Source organism: Triturus cristatus, chromosome 8 (genome assembly GCF_964204655.1).
Source record: "Triturus cristatus chromosome 8, aTriCri1.1, whole genome shotgun sequence".
Classification (NCBI taxonomy): domain Eukaryota; kingdom Metazoa; phylum Chordata; class Amphibia; order Caudata; family Salamandridae; genus Triturus; species Triturus cristatus.
This window is the reverse complement of record NC_140591.1, coordinates 292,234,778-292,256,035: the sequence shown is the minus strand read 5'-3', so window position 1 is coordinate 292,256,035 and position 21,258 is coordinate 292,234,778. Positions and strand designations below refer to the sequence as shown.

General features: G+C 50.3%; 1 protein-coding gene across 1 annotated transcript in view; it reads right to left on the bottom strand.

Moving 5' to 3' along the window:
* The window catches only part of RNF17 (ring finger protein 17), a 2,644,767-nt gene that overhangs the window by 708,058 nt on the left and 1,915,451 nt on the right, over positions 1 to 21,258 (bottom strand). The window contains exon 27 of the mRNA XM_085621540.1: positions 16,692 to 16,782. Coding sequence (XP_085477666.1) covers positions 16,692 to 16,782 — 91 coding nt within the window. The remainder of the gene's footprint in view (positions 1 to 16,691; positions 16,783 to 21,258) is intronic.

The window sequence follows — 21,258 nt, the reverse complement described above, 5'->3', positions numbered from 1 at the left end:
ACTCTGGGCTGGGTATTAACTGGAGTAAGTCCGAAATTCTTCCTTTGACAACGGGCACTGCTCGATGGGATTGCGAACTCCCTCTGGCTTGGTGCAATGAGTTGGTCCGGTACTTAGGAATTCAGATACACCGCGACACAGACCAGAATATTTGCCGGAACTATGGTCCGACAATGCACAATTTAGAAATGTAGATCGAGCGTTGGTTGAAGCTTCCGCTGTCCACGGCAGGTAGAATTGCATTAATGAAAATGATTGTGTTCCCTAAATTCTCATACCTTTTTCACAACATCCCTATCCCACTTCCAAATGTCACAGCTTAAGCCTCTTGTACCATCAAATGGCCCCACTGTTAGTCAGGGGTAGCAATGCCTGGTCTGCAGAGATAGAGAACGTTTTGCGAGATTCCCTTGCCATGCTGAAGAAGGACAGGAATTGATACACGCTCCCTTAAGGGTATAAATGCAGGCCAGCAGATGGACCCAGTGCTTGGCTTCCGGAAACTTCACCCATGAGACCACGCCCACTTCCTGTTCCTTCGTGGAGATCATCCTTGCTGTGGCTGAAACTTTTGTTTTTTGTTCCTTTAATTTTGCCAGCTGGCACGCTACCGCTCCCTGATTCTTTTTGTGGATGGAGCATTTGCCTGTTATTGCGGTGTAGCGCTAAAGGCATTTAATGAGCAGCACCTATTTTTTTATTTGAGCAGTGTGTGACTCCGCGGCCGCGTTTGAAGGTAATTCGCGGCCGCGTCCTTTTTCTCGCTGCAACCGAGGTCGCGTATATATCTAATGCGCGACCATGTTTATTACAGTAGCACCTCTCTGATTATTTTTTTGGGCTTAAGCGCCAATTCATGATCAATTCTGGCAGCAATATCAAGTGGCAACATTGGGCTGAATAAACGCCCCCGAAATAAAAGGCCTTTTGGGAAATTGAACCATATTCCAGCTTTTTTATTTTGTGCCAAAGTTCCTATGTTTGGAAATCTCCATATGTTCTCAGTAATAGACTGTGAAGGCTTTTAAGAGGCCTACGAATTTGTAAAGTCAGACTTTTTGTGGAACTTACGCCTTTAAACATGTTTGGACATTGAAAGCAAACCTTTTTGGATTTATCGCCTCTTTTTCTTCGGATCTTCTGCGGACTGAGAAGGAAATAACTGATGTGCCTGATTTACCTTGTTCTTCGAATGACTCACAAAGTTCATACGTTCCTTATCAAATCTGGCTGGTAAGTTGAACGACTGTCTCTGCAGGACAGGCATAATATCCTTACGAAGTTTTTGAGATTTACATATGGGGATAGAATTTCATATGGGGCATTTCTTGTTTTCTCTCCTAGGACACTCATTTTGAATTTGCTATCCTTGAACCTTTTGGGGATTCAGAAGAGGCTACCTGTGTTGGATATCATTCCCCGCATCTCCCTGGGCTAGCCTTCCTGTATGAGAGAATATTTTTTCCATATCAGGGGGGCTGTCTTTGGGGAGTGTGGAGAGCTCTCTTCGTTCCCGTGGACTGGGCATCACTTCAGGTCAGTGGATCTGGCGACACCAAATAGATTATTTGCCACTCTTCACCTCATCAGGCTGGCGTGGGGTGGGAAGAGACCAATAGTTTGCTGGGACACTATGACGCTACCATATGAGAGGGAAGGTTTTGGCGCCCCTGACTTCATGCTTTATTTAGTAGCACAGTGCAGCTTACGCTCGTAGCTGGTATCATCTGGATGCGTGCATTCCCTACAGCAAACCAGAGGCCGACCTGCTGCTTCTGGCCCCCCTACACGCTCTTCTACTTCAGGGGTTTCCCCGGGACCCCTGTGACATACAGACAGTGTCAACAACAAGTTGGGCATGGCGTAAATTATTGGGGGGGGGGGGATGGGGGAGGGATGCTGGTGGGAAACACTGCTGCCGCTTTTGTTACAGGAGGCGGATATTGCAGTACTGCGGCAAAACCAGCCCCCAGTAATGAATATGCTACTTACCAGTATGCATCTGTTCTTGGCATGTGGGCTGCTGACATTCATATCTGTGCATAGATCGCCGCCTAGTGTTGGGTCCGGATGTTTGCACGTTGTTGTCCTGGAAGAGTCTTCGAAGTATCCTGAGATAGGTGACTCCTCCCCTGGACCACAGTGCGCATGGGCATCCTCTCCATCCTCAGATTGTTTTTCGCCATTGTGGCAGTGATGGAGTAGATACAGAAAGTGATGACCATGCTTACAGTAATTCTGAGAGCTGCAGCTGCTACAGGCGCCGGGGAGGAGGGTGGGCGATATGAATGTCAGCAGCCCTACATGCCAAGAACAGATGCATACTGGTAAGTAGCATATTCAGTTCGAGGCATGTGGGCTGCTGAATTCATATCTGTGCATAGAATATATAGCAGTACCCTCTATTAGCGGCGGCTACCAGTGCCAGCTGCAGCGGTCTGAAAAAGAGTTTTGAGAACAGCCTGTCCTACAGCTGCCTGCTGTTTTGATTGCACATCTACACAATAGTGTTTGGTAAATGTATGTGTAGTGGACCAGGTGGCTGCTCTACATATATCATGCAAAGGAATGTTTCCCAGGAAAGCCATGGAGGCCCCTAACTTACGTGTTGAGTGGGCTCGTGGGGGAATCGTTAATGTGCGTTTAGCTTTTTGATAGCAAATTTGAATACATTTAACGATCCATCTGGCTATACCTGCTTTGGAGATAGCGTTACCTTTGTGGTGTGGGGCAAAGGCAACGAAAAGTTGTTTTGTTTTCCTAAAGACTTTAGTCCTGTCTATATAGTACATGAGGGCTCTCTTTACATCCAGTGTATGGAGTGCTCTTTCTGCGACAGTTTGTGGGTTTTGAAAGAAAACAGGCAGTTCAATAGTTTGATTTATGTGGAAGTGCGATATCACCTTGGGCATGAATTTGGGGTTGGTATGTAGTACGACCCTGTTGGCGTGAACCTGTATGAATGGCTCTTGAACGGTTAGTGCCTGGAGTTCACTAACTCTCCTCAACGAAGTGATCGCTATTAGGAAAGCTACTTTCCAGGTGAGGAATTGAATCTCGCATGAGTGTAGAGGTTCGAAGGGTGGACCCATCAGGCGTGTGAGGACCAAGTTGAGGTTCCACATTGGAGCTGGTGGGTGGCTTGGAGGAATTACTTGTTTGAGTCCTTCCAAGAATGCTTTGATGGCAGGCACTCTGAATAAAGAGAGGTGCTGCCTGTTCTGGAGATAGGCTGATATTGCGGTCAAATGGACACGTATTGAGGTGTATGCCAGATTGCATCGGTATAGGTGTAAGAGGTAACAAATTATGTTTTGGATGGATGCGTCTAGCGGGTTAATGTCATTGTTATTGCAATAAATTACAAACCTTTTCCATTTGGCTGCATAGCAAGCTCTGGTAGTGGGTCTTCTAGCTTCCTTAATGATGTCCATGCAGTCAGGTGGCAGGTTTAGGTAGCCAAACTCGGACTTCAGGAGCCAGATTGCCAGGTTCAGCTGTTGCGGATCTGGGTGCTGAATCTCTCCATGGTTCTGCGTCAAATGCGCGGGTTTGATCCGCAGCCTTTGATGCGGCACCACGGAAAGTTCGAGAAAGGTGGTGTACCATGGTTGGCGTGCCCATGTTGGAGCAACCAGGACGAGTGTTAGTGAGTGTTGTCTGAGTTTGCGTGCCACCAGCGGTATCAATGGTGCTGGGGGAAAAGCGTACGCAAATCTGCCGGACCAGTTCATCCATATCGCATTGCCCTGCGACTGCGGATGTGGGAACCTGGCGGCAAAGCTTTGGCATTTTGCGTTTTCGTTTGTGGCGAATAGGTCTATCTCTGGATGACCCCACTGTTGGAAGTACGGTTGGAGTACTGACGGGTGTAGCTCCCACTTGTGCATCTGGTGGCTGTGTCTGCTGAGCAGATCCGCCATCTGGTTGTCCTTGCCGGGGAGGTGTTCCGCCATGAGGAATATGTTCCTCTGAATGGCCCACTTCCACATGCTCTGAGCCAGATGAGACAACTGTGGAGAGTGTGTTCCTCCCTGCTTCTGTATGTAGTACATGGCAGTCATGTTGTCCGTCCGGATCAACACGACTTTGTTGCACAAGTGTACCTTGAATGCTTTCATTGCCAGGAAGATTGCCATCAGTTCTAGAAGGTTGATGTGCATCTTCTTTTGTTGTATTGTCCATAGTCCCTGCACTGTGTAGTTGAGTACATGAGCTCCCCATCCCTGGAGAGACGCGTCCGCCGTCAGTATTATTTGTGGAACAGGCTCTTGGAACGGTCGGCCCTTGCAAAGGTTTTGTGGATTCCACCAATGCAGAGAGTTGTATGCCCGACCGCTCACCAACACTAGGTCGTTTAGTTGCCCGTGAGCCTGATTCCATTGACGTGCTAAGCACTCCTGAAGCGGGCGCATATGTAGTCTCGCGTGTGGGACTATGAAAATGCAGGATGCCATCATGCCTATCAACTGCATGAACACTCGCGTAGGAAGGGAGTGTTGGGGTATGAACTTTGAAATCAGCATTTGCATGCTGTTGATCCTCACTAAATTTGGCTGAGCTGTGGCTGCCAGAGTGTCTATGGTCGCACCGAGGTACTGTTGTACGTGTGCTGGTTGGAGATGTGATTTTGGGTAATTTAGTGAGAATCCCAGATTGTGAAGGAGGTGAATGGTGCGGGACATGTGGCTGGCACATTGCTGGGCTGACTGTGCCTGAACAAGCCAGTCCTCCAGGTAAGGGTAGACGTGAATATGTTGCCTCCGTAGATGTGCAGCCACTGTAGCTAGGCACTTTGTGAAAACTCTGGGTGCTGTTGTCACGCCGAAGGGAAGAACCTTGAATTGGTAGTGCTGCCCTTGAATAGTGAACCTGAGATATTTTCTGTGTGAGGGGTGAATGGGTATGTGGAAAAACGCATCTTTGAGGTCTAGCGTGGCTAGGAAGTCTCCCTGTTTGAGCAGCGGGAGGACTTGTTGTAGGGTGAGCATGTGGAAATGCTCTGAGAGAATGTAGCGGTTGAGGGGTCTCAGGTCTAGTATAGGTCTGAGTGACCCGTCCTTTTTTGGTATTAAGAAGTACAGGGAGTACACCCCCGTACCTTGCTCGTGGACGGGTACGACCTCTATTGCGCCTTTTTTCAGCACGCCTTTTTTCAGCATACTTAACACTTCCTGCTGTAATAGCGCTAAGTGCTCCGAGGACATAGGACGGTGTTTTGGCGGTATTGTGGGTGGAGTGGAGGTTAATTCTAGGCAGTAACCGTGTTTGATAATATCTTTGACCCACCTGTCCGTGGTGATGGTGTTCCACGTGGACAGGAACCTTTGTAGCCTTCCCCCGACAGGTGTTATGTGGTCGGGAGGAAGGGAGAGGGCGTCACTGTTTGTTCTTGGGGGAGGACCTGGTATTGCCGTATCCGCGTCCTCTGCCCTTTGTGCTGGAGCCACGATATCCACCCCGGGTGTTTTTATCGTAGGTACTTTGTGTGTTGCCCTTGTTGTAGGTTTGCTGTGACCCCTGTCCTCTACCTGCGCCTCTATTGCCGGGGCGACGAAAGGAGCCACTCCGAAAGGTCTGTGTTTGGAGAGCCCCCATGGACTTTGCAGTGTCTGTGTCCTTTTTAATTTTTTCTAGGGTGGAGTCAACTTCTGGTCCGAATAAGTAGTCGGGGTTGACCGGCTGATTGAGGATGTTATTTTGAACCTCAGGTTTGAATCCGGAGATTCGTAACCAGGCGTGTCATCGCAGCATGACGCTGGTGTTTATTGCTCTGGCAGCTGTATCTGCGGCATCCAGTGCACACTTAATGGATGCGTTCGTGAGGAGTTGTCCCTCCCTGATGAGGAGCTCTGCTCCCTCTTTGTATTGGTCAGGGAGATGTTGGAGTAGGGTTTCTAATGTGTCATAGTGTGCGCGATCGTAGCGAGCTAGGAGCGCCTGGGTATTGGCAATACGCCATATGTTAGCTGCCTGGGCTGCAACCCGTTTGCCGGAGGTCTCTAGCACCTTGGACTCTTTGTCCGGGGGAGGAGCATCACCAGTTGTCTGCGAGTGCGCCCGTTTGCGAGCATTAGCGACTACGATGGAATCCAGAGGCAACTGGCCTCTAATGTACGTAGGGTCCCCAGGCGCCGACTTATATTTCTTGTCGATCCTGGGGTTTATTACTCTTGCCCTGGTGGGTTCTTGGAAAATGTCCTTTGCTGGTTTGAGGACACCCTTCAACATGGGCAGAGTTTTGATATTCCTTTCTGAGGATGCGAAAGTATCCATTAGAAAATCGTCCTCGATTGTGTCAGAGTGGAGTTGCACACCATGATTGGCCGCAGCACGTTCAATGAGGGCGTTGAATGCGGCAGTGTCCTCTGTGGGAGACGTTTTCGCGCCATATAGCTGCGTGTCCTGTGTATCCATAGCTGCACCCGGGTCTACAGGGTCATCCCAAGCCTGATCAGGGTCCTGCTGGCCTTCAGGGTCCATCTCCCTGGGGTAGGGGACGTCGTCACCCATGTAGTCCTCCAAAACGTCGGTTTCGGAGGGTGTCGGAGAGAAGGACTGTGGATCTGGATAAGAGGTATGGAGACGTTCGTAAAGAACTGGTTCCGAATCCGCTGGCATCTTTTTCTTTAGCGGGATCCGGTAGGAGTCCAAAGCTTGCTCGGAAGATATTCTCCGCTTGTGGAGCATAATTCTGCCGGTGTCGGCATCGATGATGTGGGACGGTGATGTCTCCGTAGGAGAGCGTTCGGCAGGTGTGATCCTAGTTTGGGTGACACGTGTTCTGATTTCAAACAGTTTGGGCGCCGTGGATGGCGGCAGGCCAAAAGTGATGTTGGGTGTTGCTGGAGAAGCTTTGTGAGCTTTTTTCGGCTCGGAGCCCGACGTGTCCTGGAGGGCTGCCTTTTCTTTGATGCGTTGCAAGGACGCTGCAACTTGTCGCACCTGGAACGCCGACGGTTCTTTGGCGCCGAGCGGTTCTGTAGAGGCAGGCGTGGACTTCTTCGGGGCCACGTGGTCGTCGAGGAGAGGTAGTAGCTGTCGACGGCGTCGATGATTGGGCCTTAGGTGCTGCTTTCGAAGTGGTGTGCGACGCAGCGGCCATTTTGACCTTCGTGCCCGGAGCCGATTGTTTCGGTGCCGGGTGCCGAGGCGGTTTGGCGGTACCGATGGCCTTTTTCCGTGTGTCGGCGCCGACGTCGGCTGCTGCGAGTTCGGCACCGAAGTCCCGTTTGGTGCGGTCGGTGCCGACGGGTTTGGCTGGCGTCGAAGGTGTAGTGGGCTTCGATCCGACCAGTGTCAGTTTCAGTTTCGGTTTCTGTGGAACCGATACGACTATTGGTTTCGAGGAAGGGAAACCAGTCGTTTTGGGTACTAATGGCTTTCGCTGGATGTCCGAAGCCGGGCCAGAGGGCGGGGCCCAAGAACTGCGGGATAGGTCTTGGGTAAGGCCCGAAGGCGATCCTTCGACCGGAGCCATAGACTGACGCACTGGGATATCCTCCGTCTGTACGGGTAGGCCTTGCTCGTCACCGGAGCTACTTTCTTCGGCCCCTAAGGCCTCATCGTAGTCTCCTACCTCGGTGTTGGCTTCTTCCCTGTGAAAGAGGTGTTCTTCGATGTCTTCCGATCCGGAATCGTGTTCGGAAGCGGGGCTGGAGGGTAGGTTCTCCACGCCTTCCACATCTTCGTCCTCGGCGCTGAAGATGTTGGTTGGGGCCGGTGCCGCTTGCTGCGCTTCAAGTCTCGCTGCTCGTCGATTCCGGAGAGTCTTTTTGGATCGGAATCGGGCACAGGCCATACATGTGGATTCGTCGTGATCCGGTGAAAGGCATTTGTTGCACACCGGGTGGACGTCGACATGGGGATATTTCGCATTGCAAACAGGACACCGCTTGAATGGGGTCCTCGATTCCATCGTCGATGTGGGGTCGATGGTCGGATCTGATGCGAAAAAGTTGTTTTTGAAGTCAGTAAACTAACAAGTAACTGTCGATACCGATCGGGAACAGTACAGACGCGAACTAAAGGCCTTTTGGCCTGAAAAAAAAGTTTGCCCTAACTTGAGTCAAGATAAGCACATCCGAACCCAATGGCGGAAAAAAACAATCTGAGGATGGAGAGGATGCCCATGCGCACTGTGGTCCAGGGGAGGAGTCACCTATCTCAGGATACTTCGAAGACTCTTCCAGGACAACAACGTGCAAACATCCGGACCCAACACTAGGCGGCGATCTATGCACAGATATGAATTCAGCAGCCCACATGCCTCGAACCACAAGCTAGGTCTTGGGACCTTATAAGTGTTTCAGCCATGCAACAGTTGATGTTATTGCACCAAGGATATTGTGCAGCATAACTAAATACTTATATGGTCCCAAAAGCGAGACCTATTGGCTATGACAATGCTTGTTATATTGGCTCTTGACCCCTTAGTGAGACATTTTCAGGAAAAACACATCCATAGAGGCTTGCAATTAACACTGGTCCGCTCCTGCTCTCCTGATATGCGGACATTGTGCTATATGTCCGCCGCCCCCAGGAAACTTTAGATCCACTAATCAGAGAAGTAATCCGCTTCGGAAACTACTCTGGGCTGGGTATTAGCTGGAGTAAGTCCGAAATTTTTCCTTTGACGACGGGCACTGCTCGATGGGATTGCGAACTCCCTCTGGTTTGGTGCAATGAGTTGGTCCTGTACTTAGGAATTCAGATACACCGCGACACGGACCAGATTATTCACTGGAACTATGGTCCGATAATGCAAAATTTAGAAATGTAGATCGAGTGTTAGTTGAAGCTTCCGCTGTCCACGACAGGTAGAATTGCATTAATGAAAATGACTGTGTTCCCTAAATTCTAATACCTTTTTCACAACATCCCTATCCCACTTCCAAATAGATTTGCCACTCTTCACCTCATCAGGCTGGCGTGGGGTGAGAAGAGACCAAGAGTTGGCTGGGACACTATGACGCTACCATATGAGAGGGGAGGTTTTGGCGCCCCTGAATTCAGGCTTTAATTAGTAGCACAGTGCAACTTACACTCGTAGCTGGTATCATCCGGATGCGCGCATTCCCTACAGCAAACCAGAGGCTGACCTGGTGCTTCTGGCCCCCTACACACTCTTCTACTTCAGGGGTTCCCCCGGGACCCCTGTGACATACAGTGTCAACAACAAGTTGGGTATGGTGTAAATTATTGTGAATCACCGAGGGATCCACCCTCTACTCCTCCGAAATCCCAATTGCGAAAAATTTGTGGCTTCCCATTCTGGAAGAAAAATTTGTCCTACGCACACTATCATCTCACTGTCACCAAGTTCAGTGACCTTTTCCCAGACGACCATGTCTTCTCTACCGCTGAATGGGGGTGCTTTGGTGCGGTGTCATTTATGGACCAATTAGTTTTTGCAAGAGTCCGTAGTGCACTCTGAGCCAAAATCACAGAATATCCACTGGAGCCTGTGTCCTTCGCCCCTCTGGCGCTGTTACTATCTAGTACTAGCGGTGACCAACTAATCTCTAAGATGTATAAAGCGAGCATGGCCCTTGCCCCGACCCACAACATTAAAATTCGCAAGGCATGGGAGCGAGATCTGGGACATACAATCTTGGATGACCAATGGTCATACTGCTGTACTGAGACCAGAGAGGCATCGCTCAACCATAGACATAAATTAATACATTTTAAATATTTATGGAGAGTTTATATTGTCTCCTACGAAACTACACGCCATTGACCCCACCCGCCCTCACAGTTGCATGAAATGTGGCAGGCCGCGCGCTGACTTAGCCCACCTCACATAGAATTGCCCTAAGATCGAGGATTTTTGAAGGGCCATATTCAGATTAATCTCTCAGATGACACATTTGGAGATAGATCCCACTCCTGAGGTTGCGCTGCTTGTCTATATGCGTAACATGCCAAAGAACAAACACAAATTTATCGCCCTGACACTATTACTCACTAAACAAGAGATAGCCATTAAATGGGGCAGCAGACTAACCCCCACTGCCATCGCTTGGCTATCGAGCCTTACTTTGTACATGCTACAGACCCCGGCCTCCAGACCAAAAGACATATGGGAACCACTCAAGGACTATTTGCGAATTTAGATACACACATCCCTGAGTCGCAGCCCCCGGGGATAGTCCCAACGGGGGTGGGCTAGCTTGGTTTGAATGAACTATAAAAGCCTTGAATGCACATCCCGAATTGCCTCAGGATTACACGCATGGCTGGGTGACATGAAGTGGGGTGTGGATACGTATATAACGCAAATGTAGTTGTAAATGCTACATAACCGCCTGCCTACTTTTGTTTATTGACATTATTTTGTACATGATATCTCGATGCTGACATTTTGATTTTGCTTGTATTGTTTCGCAGAGAATTACTACAGTCTGTTGATGCAATTGTCAGAAAATGATCAAATAAAATAAAAAAATAAAAATAAATCTCATCTTCTTGAGAACTCTGGGCACAAGAGGAATTAACAGAAAGGAGTACAGGATTCCCATGTTCTACCGGAGGGGAATGTGTCTCTGAGCGACAGCTGCTTTGGAAACTCCAGTACACAGAAGTGCTGAAATTGTGTGTTCTCCACGGTGACTTGTAGAACGAGACCAGGTTCTCCCCCAGTGCCAGTTGAGACCTCCCACCACCTCCGAATCTAGATGCCATTTGTGATTTGTGAGGCATCTAGTTAATTCATCCTGGCGTTCAGAGATCCCACCAGGTGTTGCAAGACTGGGGAAAATGTCCTGAAATGCCAGCTATATCCAGAGGCGCAGAGCCTCCTGGCACAAGGTCCACGACCCCATCCCTATTTGTTGCAGTACCACATAGTGTAGTGTTGTCCAGCCTTTCCTTGATTAAAGGAAGACTTTCAATGCCAAGTGAATAGCTTTCAACTTCAACAAGTTGATGTGGAGCTGAGATGCTGCCAGAGAACAGAGTCCTCTAATCTCCACCTCTCCCAGATGGCTGTCCCAACCCAGTAGTGACAAGTCTGTCACCACTGTAAGCTCTAGATGGGGAAGGAAGAGGAGTCGGAAGAGGGTTCGTATGCCACCACTGCAAATATTTTGCAGTCCTCTTTGATATATGGACCAGATCAAAATGATTCCCATGATACTGCGTCCACCGGAACTTCAGATCCCAATGCAGAGCCAGCACATGCCATCAGCATGATTTTACCAGCAGGAGGCCATGAGTCCCAGCAACGTGGAACTGCACTGTGACCAGAATTTCTCCAATGAAAGGGAGCATCTGAGGAAGTCGGGTGAGAATTTGGAATGTTGATAGTGAACTCCAGCAAATGCAGAGGGTTTGTCATAGTCTGGAGGTGAGACTAAGACAGTCTGGGGTTAGCTCGCTTTCAACAGGCAGTCACTGAGGTAGAGGAAGATTGGATTCCCTAACATGAGAAGATGGGCTGCAACCACCGATATCACTTTTGTGAACACCTGAGGGCAATGGTAAGGAGGAAGGGGAATAGAGCGAACTTGAAATGCTCATGGTCCACCAAGTTCCACAGGTAAGGCCTGTGGGCCAGCAAGGCTGGGATGTAGAAATACGTGTCCTGCAGGTCTACCTCCACCATCCAGTCTCCAGAATCCAAGGCAGACAGACAAAACCTGAGACAACGTGAGCACCGTGAATATCTCCTTTTTAGGTCTCGCCTGAGACAGCGCATGCGCTGCCCTGGTGAGACATTTTGTTGCTGCTTCAAAAGTGCTACCTTGCCAGTCACCAGCTTGCTATTACGCGCACAATCGCGCGCGACGTGCACAGCACTTTTTCCCGTTGCGCGCGTGCGTATCACGCGCGTTTTTTTTAGAAGTGTTAGTTTCCTCACTATTAGCGCTTACAATTAAATTCTAAAATACAGTTGTATTAATTAACTTATTGTTCACTTGCAAGACGTGGTAAATGTTCTTTTAGGCCTTGAGAGGTTATCAGAAGCATTCCCAGTCTAAAAACTTACAGTGCATGCAGACAGACGCGTGTTCACTGAATTGCGACCGCCCCGTCTTTCACTTTACATAAAAACACAACTGGCTGAAGCATTTTCATCCAGACATTGCGAATCGCGATCACCGCAATCCAAATAACAACTAAAGAGGAATAGGACAGTGCGCTTTTCCTTCTTATCAATCTCTGCAAGTCAACGAAAAAGTTGGTCTGGTTTCAAAATCCATTTTTTATAAATGTATTTTGTATAGGAAGAGGATTGTTCTCTTGCGTGATATTTAAATAAGTTATGGCAGACAAATTACTCATACTCTTTACCATAATTTTTGCTATCTATCATCAGCCTATCTTTATATTGTGTCATGAATCTCCGCTCCATTCCACTGAAGACGAAATACTTTCTTTCCAACATGTCGGCCACGTTCGGGGGCGTCGTCTGCGTCCTGCTATGACACGCTCTCTCAGAGCGGGGTGTGGAGACAGCTGTGCTGGGGGGGGGGGGGGTCCTGCCAGGGGGTCCACACTGGTTGGCTGCCACTTGTAATACTTTCAAAAATAAACCTTTTGCATGCACCATTGAAGGGAATGAGAGTGGCGTAGCTGCTGAAAGTTAATCAAGCGACCGCTGCGAGTGTTTAAGCTGGTACCATGTTGGAGATTAACTGGAAGGTAAGAAAGTGTGTTCCACGAGTGAGGCTTGCGCAGCGTCCTAAATCTAGAAATGCTGTCTCTGGAACATTTCCGAAGAGAAGCCTTTTGATGCGAATGTTGCTTCCCCGCAGATTATTTAGGTGTAATTGTAAAGCACTGTTATCCAACAACAACTGTCCTGTAGAGCAAGAGTTCGTTTTATTTGAAGCTGCTTTCTTCAGCAAAAGGTTTGTATGTAGGGAACTTACTCATGTTGGCCGAAATATTTTTCAGATATAGATTTGGAAATGCAGCATACATAATAATATTGTGTGCTAATACATGGGTGATTTGAAACGTCAGGAAGGCGTTGCTGTAATACCCTTCATGAGTCGGTGAAGTGTTTTGCTGGAAAGATAGCATTCTATTCCATCCGTTTTGGACCACACAGGTAGGAATATGGCTTTTGATTCTCTGTCCCAAATGGAGCAAAACGGTATACAAGCACTTCCTGACCCAGTGGCATTGTATGTTCTGGTTTTCAAACATCTGACCACAGACCACAGTAGGTGCCAGCTGGAAGTGTTTAGCACACTGAGCCATACAGGATCAAAGAGCTCTGTTATCATTGATTTCTGAAGAACTAACTCCTGAAGTGAAGTAGTTTTACAATAAAGAGAGACGTGAGGAGATACAACTGAATTTTTTTTCTAGATTATCTTATTTTCACTTGTAAAAATACAGGCCCCCTCATTTTTGACTGACATGTTGACCGAGATGTTGTTATTTACAGTCCCGGAACAAAGTGTGTCTGATTTCAGTGAAATCTGCTTACCAGTGTGATTTTTTGTAGATGTGTGTCTCGCATGAGTGACAGGTGTGTGTCCGATGAGTGTGAGCGTTTATAGGTCTGTCTGATTTTGCTTCCAGCAGGTCCGATGAGGATAACTGTGGTCCACCCGCCCACTTCATGATGTTGGTTTCTGTGCACCTATATGCCATGGGTCTGGCTAGTGAGTTTTTGAGCAGGTACGTGACAGGTTGTGTGACAGAAGCCATTCCCTGCCAAGATCCTATGAACTGCCCAATAATATGCTTCAGTCCCACACCGTTAAGAAACATTTGTTACCTCTTCTGCAACCACAGGGACAGTCTAGGTGCCTTTTTCATGACACTTATACATTCCAAAACCCATCAAACATTCCCGTTATGTAAGGCTTTCTTGCACAGAGAGGCGGTATCAAAGGCGCTCATAGAGAACACATATGCCAACAGTACTGGCACATGTATGCAGAGGAATTTATCGGCACACTACTTATTCACACCGACAACATCACCAAAAAGCTTTGGCATAGCCAATAGGTCTCGACTTTGGGACCTTATAAGTTTTTAGCCATGCAACAGTTGGTGTTGTTGCACTAAGGATATTGTGCTGCATACCTAAATACTTATAAGGTCCCAAAAGCGAGACCTATTGGCTATGCCAATGCTTGTTAAGAAAGGTGTTGAGAGGATGCAGATCTAGTATAGGGCAGAGGCCTCCATCATTTGACAGCACCAGGAAGTAGCAGGAATCAAAACCACGCCCGATTTCTGTTTCAGGCAGCCTCTCGATGGCTCCTTCAGCCAAAAGTCAGCACTTACTGATGAAGCAAGGAGAGCTGGTTCCCTGTCAGCCATTCTTGGGATGGTGGGAAGTGTTTCCAAAAATGGTAGGCCATTCCCCTTCTGGACAATCTCAAGCACCCACATGTCAGATGTAATCGCTGACCATTGGCGCAAGTGGTGGCTGACAATGCCACTGTGATGGCTGGGCTAGATGGAGGGTGCCCGTAAGGGGCATGGGTGCTGCGGCAGCTGGAGGGTGGAGACTGAGCAGCAGGCTGATACTGGCTCTTGCATCTATTCCGGGCTCTGTTGCCCGGTCGTTGAAAGGGCCGAACAGGCTGCTGGACTGGGTAGGCGCACAAGGTGTCCCCTTCCACGTCTACAGTAGGGGTGAAAGGACTGCTGTTACAGCTTGATTGAGAGGGAAAGGCCAAGGGATCTGGCACTGATCCTGTGCTTGCAAAAACACCACATTGGCCTTGTCACCAAATAGGCAGGAGTCATTGAAGGGCATGTCAATTTGAGAAGACTGGACATCCCTTGAGACCCATTTCACTGTAACCAGGACAGGCAAGGCAGTGCCACCATGGAAGCCATGGCTCTACAAAGGGAGTCTGTGGTGTTCAGTCCGCAATGGTTGGCCAGTTTTGTTGCACTCATGCTGGTGAAGTTGGCTCCGCCTTCCTCAGGGAGCATGGAAATGAGCTGCACAACCGCATGAGTGTTCACCGACCACACGGCATGGCATGGCTGGTGGAACACAAAATGTACTTCTCAAAGGCATCTAGCTTCTTGGGAGTCCCTATCCGGTGGTGTAGCAGAGAACCCACGTGGGTTGACCCTTGATGTTGAGGTCTGCACCGCCAGATTCTTAGGGGAGGGGAGCTGGGAAAGGAAGGCTGGGTTTCCAGAGGCAGGACCATGCCAGCAGGCTATCTTTTGGTGCGCAGGAGCATCTGTGCAAGGTTTCACCCAGGCCCCCAAAAGCATGTTGGTGAGGCCTCATTAAAGGAGAGGATGGATTTTGACTGCCACCCCGAGGATGAAGCACCTTAGTCAAGACATTGGTTTTGACCGGGACTGGCAGCTGGAGATCGAGAACCTCTGCCGCCCTGCACATCACGGTGGCAGAAGATGCCCCTTCCTCCGATACCTGGCCTGGAGGGGAAAACATGTCAAAGTCTGGGGACGCATCCAGGCCATTGGAGTCATGCTGCTCCTCACAACAGTTATCAGGGTGCTCTAGGGAACCAAACACCTCCTCCCATTCTCCCCATTCAGAAAGATAGGGCCTGTCAAGGGGTGGGAACTCCATGGAGATGGGAAGGCAAGACCGGTGGCGACATTGAGCGTTACCTGGTCGGTGATAACTTTTGACTCATCGACAAGCAGTGCCAGCAGCGCAGGGGATGGTAAAGGAAGGAAAAGGAGCCTGGAGGCACCAGTGGCGGAGCTTGTTTGAATCTGGGGGATGGTCCAGAAGGCCTGGCTGGAGTCGAGGGCAAACCTGTCAACAGTAACTCAGTAAGGGGGCATCTTGACTTCATGGAGACTGCAGGTGCTCCAAAGAGTCCGTATCCCAAAGATGGCATCACAAACTTCTCTAAGATGGGCGGGTGCAGGAGAACGTGGGATAGAGTAGAGTAGGCCCTGATTCTAGCTTTGAGACTGAAGTGTGGGAGCGGGGCTGGAAAGCAGGATGGCGAGGTGGTGACATGCTTTCTTCCTCTTGTGCTTTTTAGCTGACTTCGACGAGGTGGTCTACTAGCAGGCAGACTATTGTCCACGGGAAAGGCTCACAGAACAGGCTTGAGATCTTCCACTGGACCAGCAAAGGCACAGAGCCTTCTTTAGCCATACCTCCAAGAGCTTTATGGGTTGCTCGCGAATAACCTTTGTGTGCACTGATTTGCATTTGACATAGGCCTTTGGGTCATGACCCGAAACCAGAGACAAACCAAGTAGGGACCCAACACACACATCTGCTCTGTTAGAACCCCTGCAAGCCTTGAACACTGAAGGTTTACCAGGGGCAATGATGTCCTTGCACACTGGGACCAAAGCTCAAAAATGTAGACAAAGGCTGGTAAAAAAATGATTGAGGTAGCTCTTTGGATCCGTGCTATTGGTGCAGAACGAAAACTGATGTCAGTGCACTGGGGTGGCACCTATGTAGGAACTGCAACGTCCCGTCTGAAGCAGGTGACGCCAAGCCCAATGACAACACCTACTGGCATGCAGAGGTATCACTCAAGAATTTAAGGATCCAGTCTGATGCCTGGAGAACATTCCAAGATGAAGAATCTCCTGTTAGAAATCTCTCTCACAAAGAAATGTGTAAAGGTGGTTGGCAGAAAATAAGCATCTTCAAAAAGACTGATACAGAGAATTAAAAGTATGAGTACAGGTTCCACGGTCTTTGAGTAAACCTGTGAAAAGTGAGTTGATTAACAATGAAAAAACAAATAACATACCTCTAAGATGAGGTGAGCAACTGAGCCTGTCAAATATTGTTTCAGAAAATCACATGCTGTGGCAGTCCATTTCTCACTTCCTCCAGCTGGCCTAAAAACACAAATTAAACTTTGAATAGTTATAAATGAAAAATTGTGTTCTAAGAATCCCATAATCACATTCTGAATGATTAAAAAATATGTTTCTGAAACATTTATTTAAATAAACCAGTCACATTATAGGAGATATTACATGATGATCTTCTAGAGGAATAAATGACAAACCATATGAAAAGACATTCTGTTAATCAAATATGGACAAAAATAAACCACCTTACTGTGTTAAGCTAAGCAAACATTAACTAGGACTAGTTTTGCCCTGTATTGGTGCGGCGTTACGCCTGTTGAACAAGTTACTTACCTTCGGTAACGATGTATCTGTAAGAAACATTAGTTAGTTAGATTCCTCACATTAGAATATCCCCAGGCGTCAGACTGGATCCGGAAGATTTTTCGTCAGCAATACCCCTTGCGCGTCGCTAGGCGTCGTCTGCGGCTCCGCGTCCGTCGTCGGCGTCGTGCGCCGGAATGACGTCGGAGTACTTAGACGCCGCCCTCGCGCGCTGACGTCAGTTCTTGTACATAGCCTTCCGCGCCAGGAACGCAGAGCCATGCAAAGACCGACACTGGTGCCAAAAATAAAATCTAGGGGCCTGAAAAGGATAACCTTAACTCTAGATGTCAGTTCGCAGAACGGGGAGGATGGGTGGGTCGGTGAGGAATCTAACTAACTAATGTTTCTTACAGATACATCGTTACCGAAGGTAAGTAACTTGTTCATCTGAAAGAAACACGTTAGTTAGATTCCTCACCTTAGAATAGATACCCAAGCAATACCATCCCCGGTGGTGGGTCTGCGAACCAAGATCACACCAGAAAGTCCTGGAGGACAGAACGGCCAAAGAAGCCATCCCTCCGGACTTGGCTGTCAAGGCAATAATGCCTGGCAAACGTGTGTAGCGAAGCCCACGTCGCCGCCTGACAGATGTCCTGCAAAGGGACTCCCCGTCCCAAGGCAGTAGTAGCCGCTGTGGCCCGAGTAGAATGGGCGCGCAGCCCAACAGGAGGGTCCTTTTTTGCCAAGGAGTAACAAATTTTGATGCACAAAACGACCCACCGAGAGATGGTCCGTTTGTGCACAGCTTTCCCCTTCTTAGCACCCACGTATCCAACGAAAAGTTGGTCGTCCACCCGGAACTGCTTTGTGCAGTCCAAATAAAAGGAGAGCGCACGTTTTGGGTCCAGACGGTGGAGCCTCTCTTCCTCTTTGGAAGGATGCGGAGGCGGAAAGAAGGTGGGCAAGGTGACAGACTGCCCAAGATGAAATGGAGTCACCACTTTCGGAAGAAAGGAGGGACGAGGCCGAAGGACAACCTTGTCCGGATGAACAGACAGAAAAGGAGGCTTTGAAGATAACGCCTGGAGCTCACTCACCCGTCTAGCCGAGGTGATGGCTACCAGAAAAGCAGTCTTAAGCGTCAGCAGACGAAGAGGACAATTATGAAGAGGCTCAAAGGGAGCACACATCAGAAATGTGAGAACAAGATTCAAGTCCCACTGAGGCATTACAAAAGGGACAGGAGGGAACGTGTGAGTAATGCCTTTTAGAAAGCGTGTAACTACAGGGGACTTGAAAAGAGAAGGCTGATCAGGAAGCCGCAAGAAGGCAGAGATGGCAGCAAGATAACCTTTCAGGGTGCCCAGGGCAGAGCCCTGCCGGGCCAAAGAAAGAAGAAAGAGGAGAACCTCAGAAAGAGGGGCGGAAAGGGGATCCACAGCCTTTGCTGTGCACCATGCCACAAATTTGTTCCACCGGCAGGCGTATACCGTCTTTGTGGAGGGACGCCTGGCTGCCAGAATGATATCACAGACTTCAGGAGGCAAGTCAAATGGCATCAACTGCCGCCGCTCAATCTCCACGCATGGAGGTGGAGGCTGGACAGGTTCGGGTGGAGGACCGTCCCCTGCTGCTGCGACAGAAGATCCTCCCGAAGGGGCAGACGTATCGGAGGATCGGTCAACATACTGAGTAGCTCGGGATACCAGTACCTTCGTGCCCAATCCGGAGCCACCAAGATGACTTGGGCCCGGTCGCGCCTGATCTTCTTCAGCACTCTGTGCAGAAGTGGTATAGGCGGAAAGGCGTACAACAGACCGCAACTCCACTCGTGACGAAAAGCGTCGCCGAGCGAGTGCCGCCTTGGAAATTCCAACGCGCAGAACTGCTGACATTGCGCGTTCTCTTCGGTGGCGAATAGATCTAACCAAGGCTCTCCCCACTGCTGAAAGAGACCTTGCGCCACTTCGGAGCTCAGACGCCATTCGTGATCCATCATGCACCGGCGGCTGAGTTTGTCTGCTCTGGCGTTCAGAGAGCCCGCCAGATGTTGAACCACTAGGGTGACGCCCTGGTGTTCCAGCCACGTCCAGAGGCGCAGGGCCTCCTGACAAAGGGTCCACGACCCCACCCCGCCCTGTTTGTTGCAATACCACATGGCGGTGGTGTTGTCCGTGAACACCTGCACGACACTTCCCCGGACAGAGGGAAGGAAGGCTTTCAGTGCAAGTCGGATCGCTCTCAACTCCAACAGGTTGATGTGGAGACGAGACTCCGCCGGAGACCAGAGGCCTCTGATCTCCGCCTCTCCCATATGGCCACCCCATCCCAGGAGGGACGCATCCGTCACTACGACATGCTCCGGTTGGGGAAGGGAGAGGCTTCTGCCCATGACCCAATCGCGGTCCGTGAGCCACCACTGCAACTGCTGTGCAGTGCCCTCCGAGATCAAGACATGGTCGGACAGGTTGCCGTGATGCTGAGCCCACTGAAACTTCAGGTCCCACTGCAGAGCCCGCATGCGCCGCCTGGCGTGATACACTAGTAGGATGCAGGAGGCCATCAGCCCCAGAAGCCGCAACACTAGCCTGACCGAAACCCAGGATAGAGGCCGAAAGATGGGAATCAGGGCCTGTATATCCCGGACCCGCTGTTCCGGTGGATAGACCCGGAACTGCGCCGAATCGAGAACCGCTCCGATGTAAAGGAGCTTCTGAGAGGGACTCAGGTGTGACTTCGGCACGTTGATGGAAAACCCCAGCAAATGCAGGAGATCCGCCGTAGTCTGCAGGTGGGAGACGACTGCCTGGGGCGAGCCCGCCTTCAACAACCAGTCGTCGAGATAGGGGAAGACTGGAACCCCTGATCTGCGCAGATGAGCTGCGACCACCGCCATCACTTTCGTGAACACCCGAGGGGCACTGGTGAGGCCGAAGGGGAGCACGGTAAACTGAAAGTGCTCTTGGCCCACCGTGAACCGCAGGTAACGCCGGTGGGCCGGCAGGACGGGGATGTGGAAATATGCGTCCTGCAAGTCCAACGCTACCATCCAGTTTCCGGGGTCTAGGGCAGCTAGAACCTGAGCCAAAGTCAACATCTTGAACCTTTCCTTTCGGAGGAAGGCATTGACGTTCCGGAGGTCCAAGATAGGGCGTAGGCCCCCTTTGCCCTTCTTGGGAACCAGAAAGTAGTGGGAATAACAACCACGACCCACTTCCGGACTCGGAACGCGCTCGACGGCCCCCTTCGCCAAGAGGGTCGAAACATCCTCATGGAGAAGATTCAAATGATCCCCCGAGATACGGTGGTGCTGCGGTGGCATGGCTGGAGGGGTCGTCTCGAAGGGCAGGGAGTAGCCCCTTCGGACGATTTGCAGCACCCACCTGTCCGATGTGATGGACCGCCAGTGGAGCAGGTGATGGCGAACTCTGCCGCCCACTGGCGTGGAATGGGCCTGAAAGCTCGGACTAGGAAGGCTTTGAGGCGGATGCTGCCGGGGTGGATGTGGGCGGACCTCGTCGTCCTCCAGAACCGCCTCGGCGGAAACCACGTCCGCGACCGCGCGCAGGTTGGTTCTGCGGCTGGTGGCTAGGCGCACGTGAGGAGGCACCCCTTCCTTGGCCACGAAAGGGGCGAAAGGCGGAAGATTGCGACCGCGGGGCCGAGAGGCCCAAGGACTTGGCCGTAGCCCGGGAGTCCTTAAAGCGGTTCAGCGCACTGTCCGCTTTCTCGCCAAACAGGCGAGTGCCATCAAACGGCATGTCCATGAGAGTGCTCTGGACATCGCCCGAAAATGACGTGGACCGCAGCCAGGCGTGACGTCGAAGCGCCACTGTGGTAGAAATGGCCCTACCCAGCGAGTCCGTGGTATCAAGCCCACAACGTATAGCATGTCGCGCGGCATCCCTCCCATCGGCCAGATCCTGGGTAAGTCGTGTCCGGACCTCCTCCGGACACAGGGGCAGCGCGTCCTCCACCGCATCCCACAGAGAGTGGGAATAACGGTCCAAGAGACAAGCGGTGTTCAAAGACCGCAGGCCCAAACTAAGGGAAGAGAACAGCTTCTTGCCAAACTGTTCTAGTCTCTTGGAATCCCGGTCCGGCGGGGCGGTCGGGAAAGAGGATTGGGAGGTGGAGGCCTGGATAACCAGGCTCTCAGGGGTAGGGTGTTGGGACAGAAAACTGGGGTCG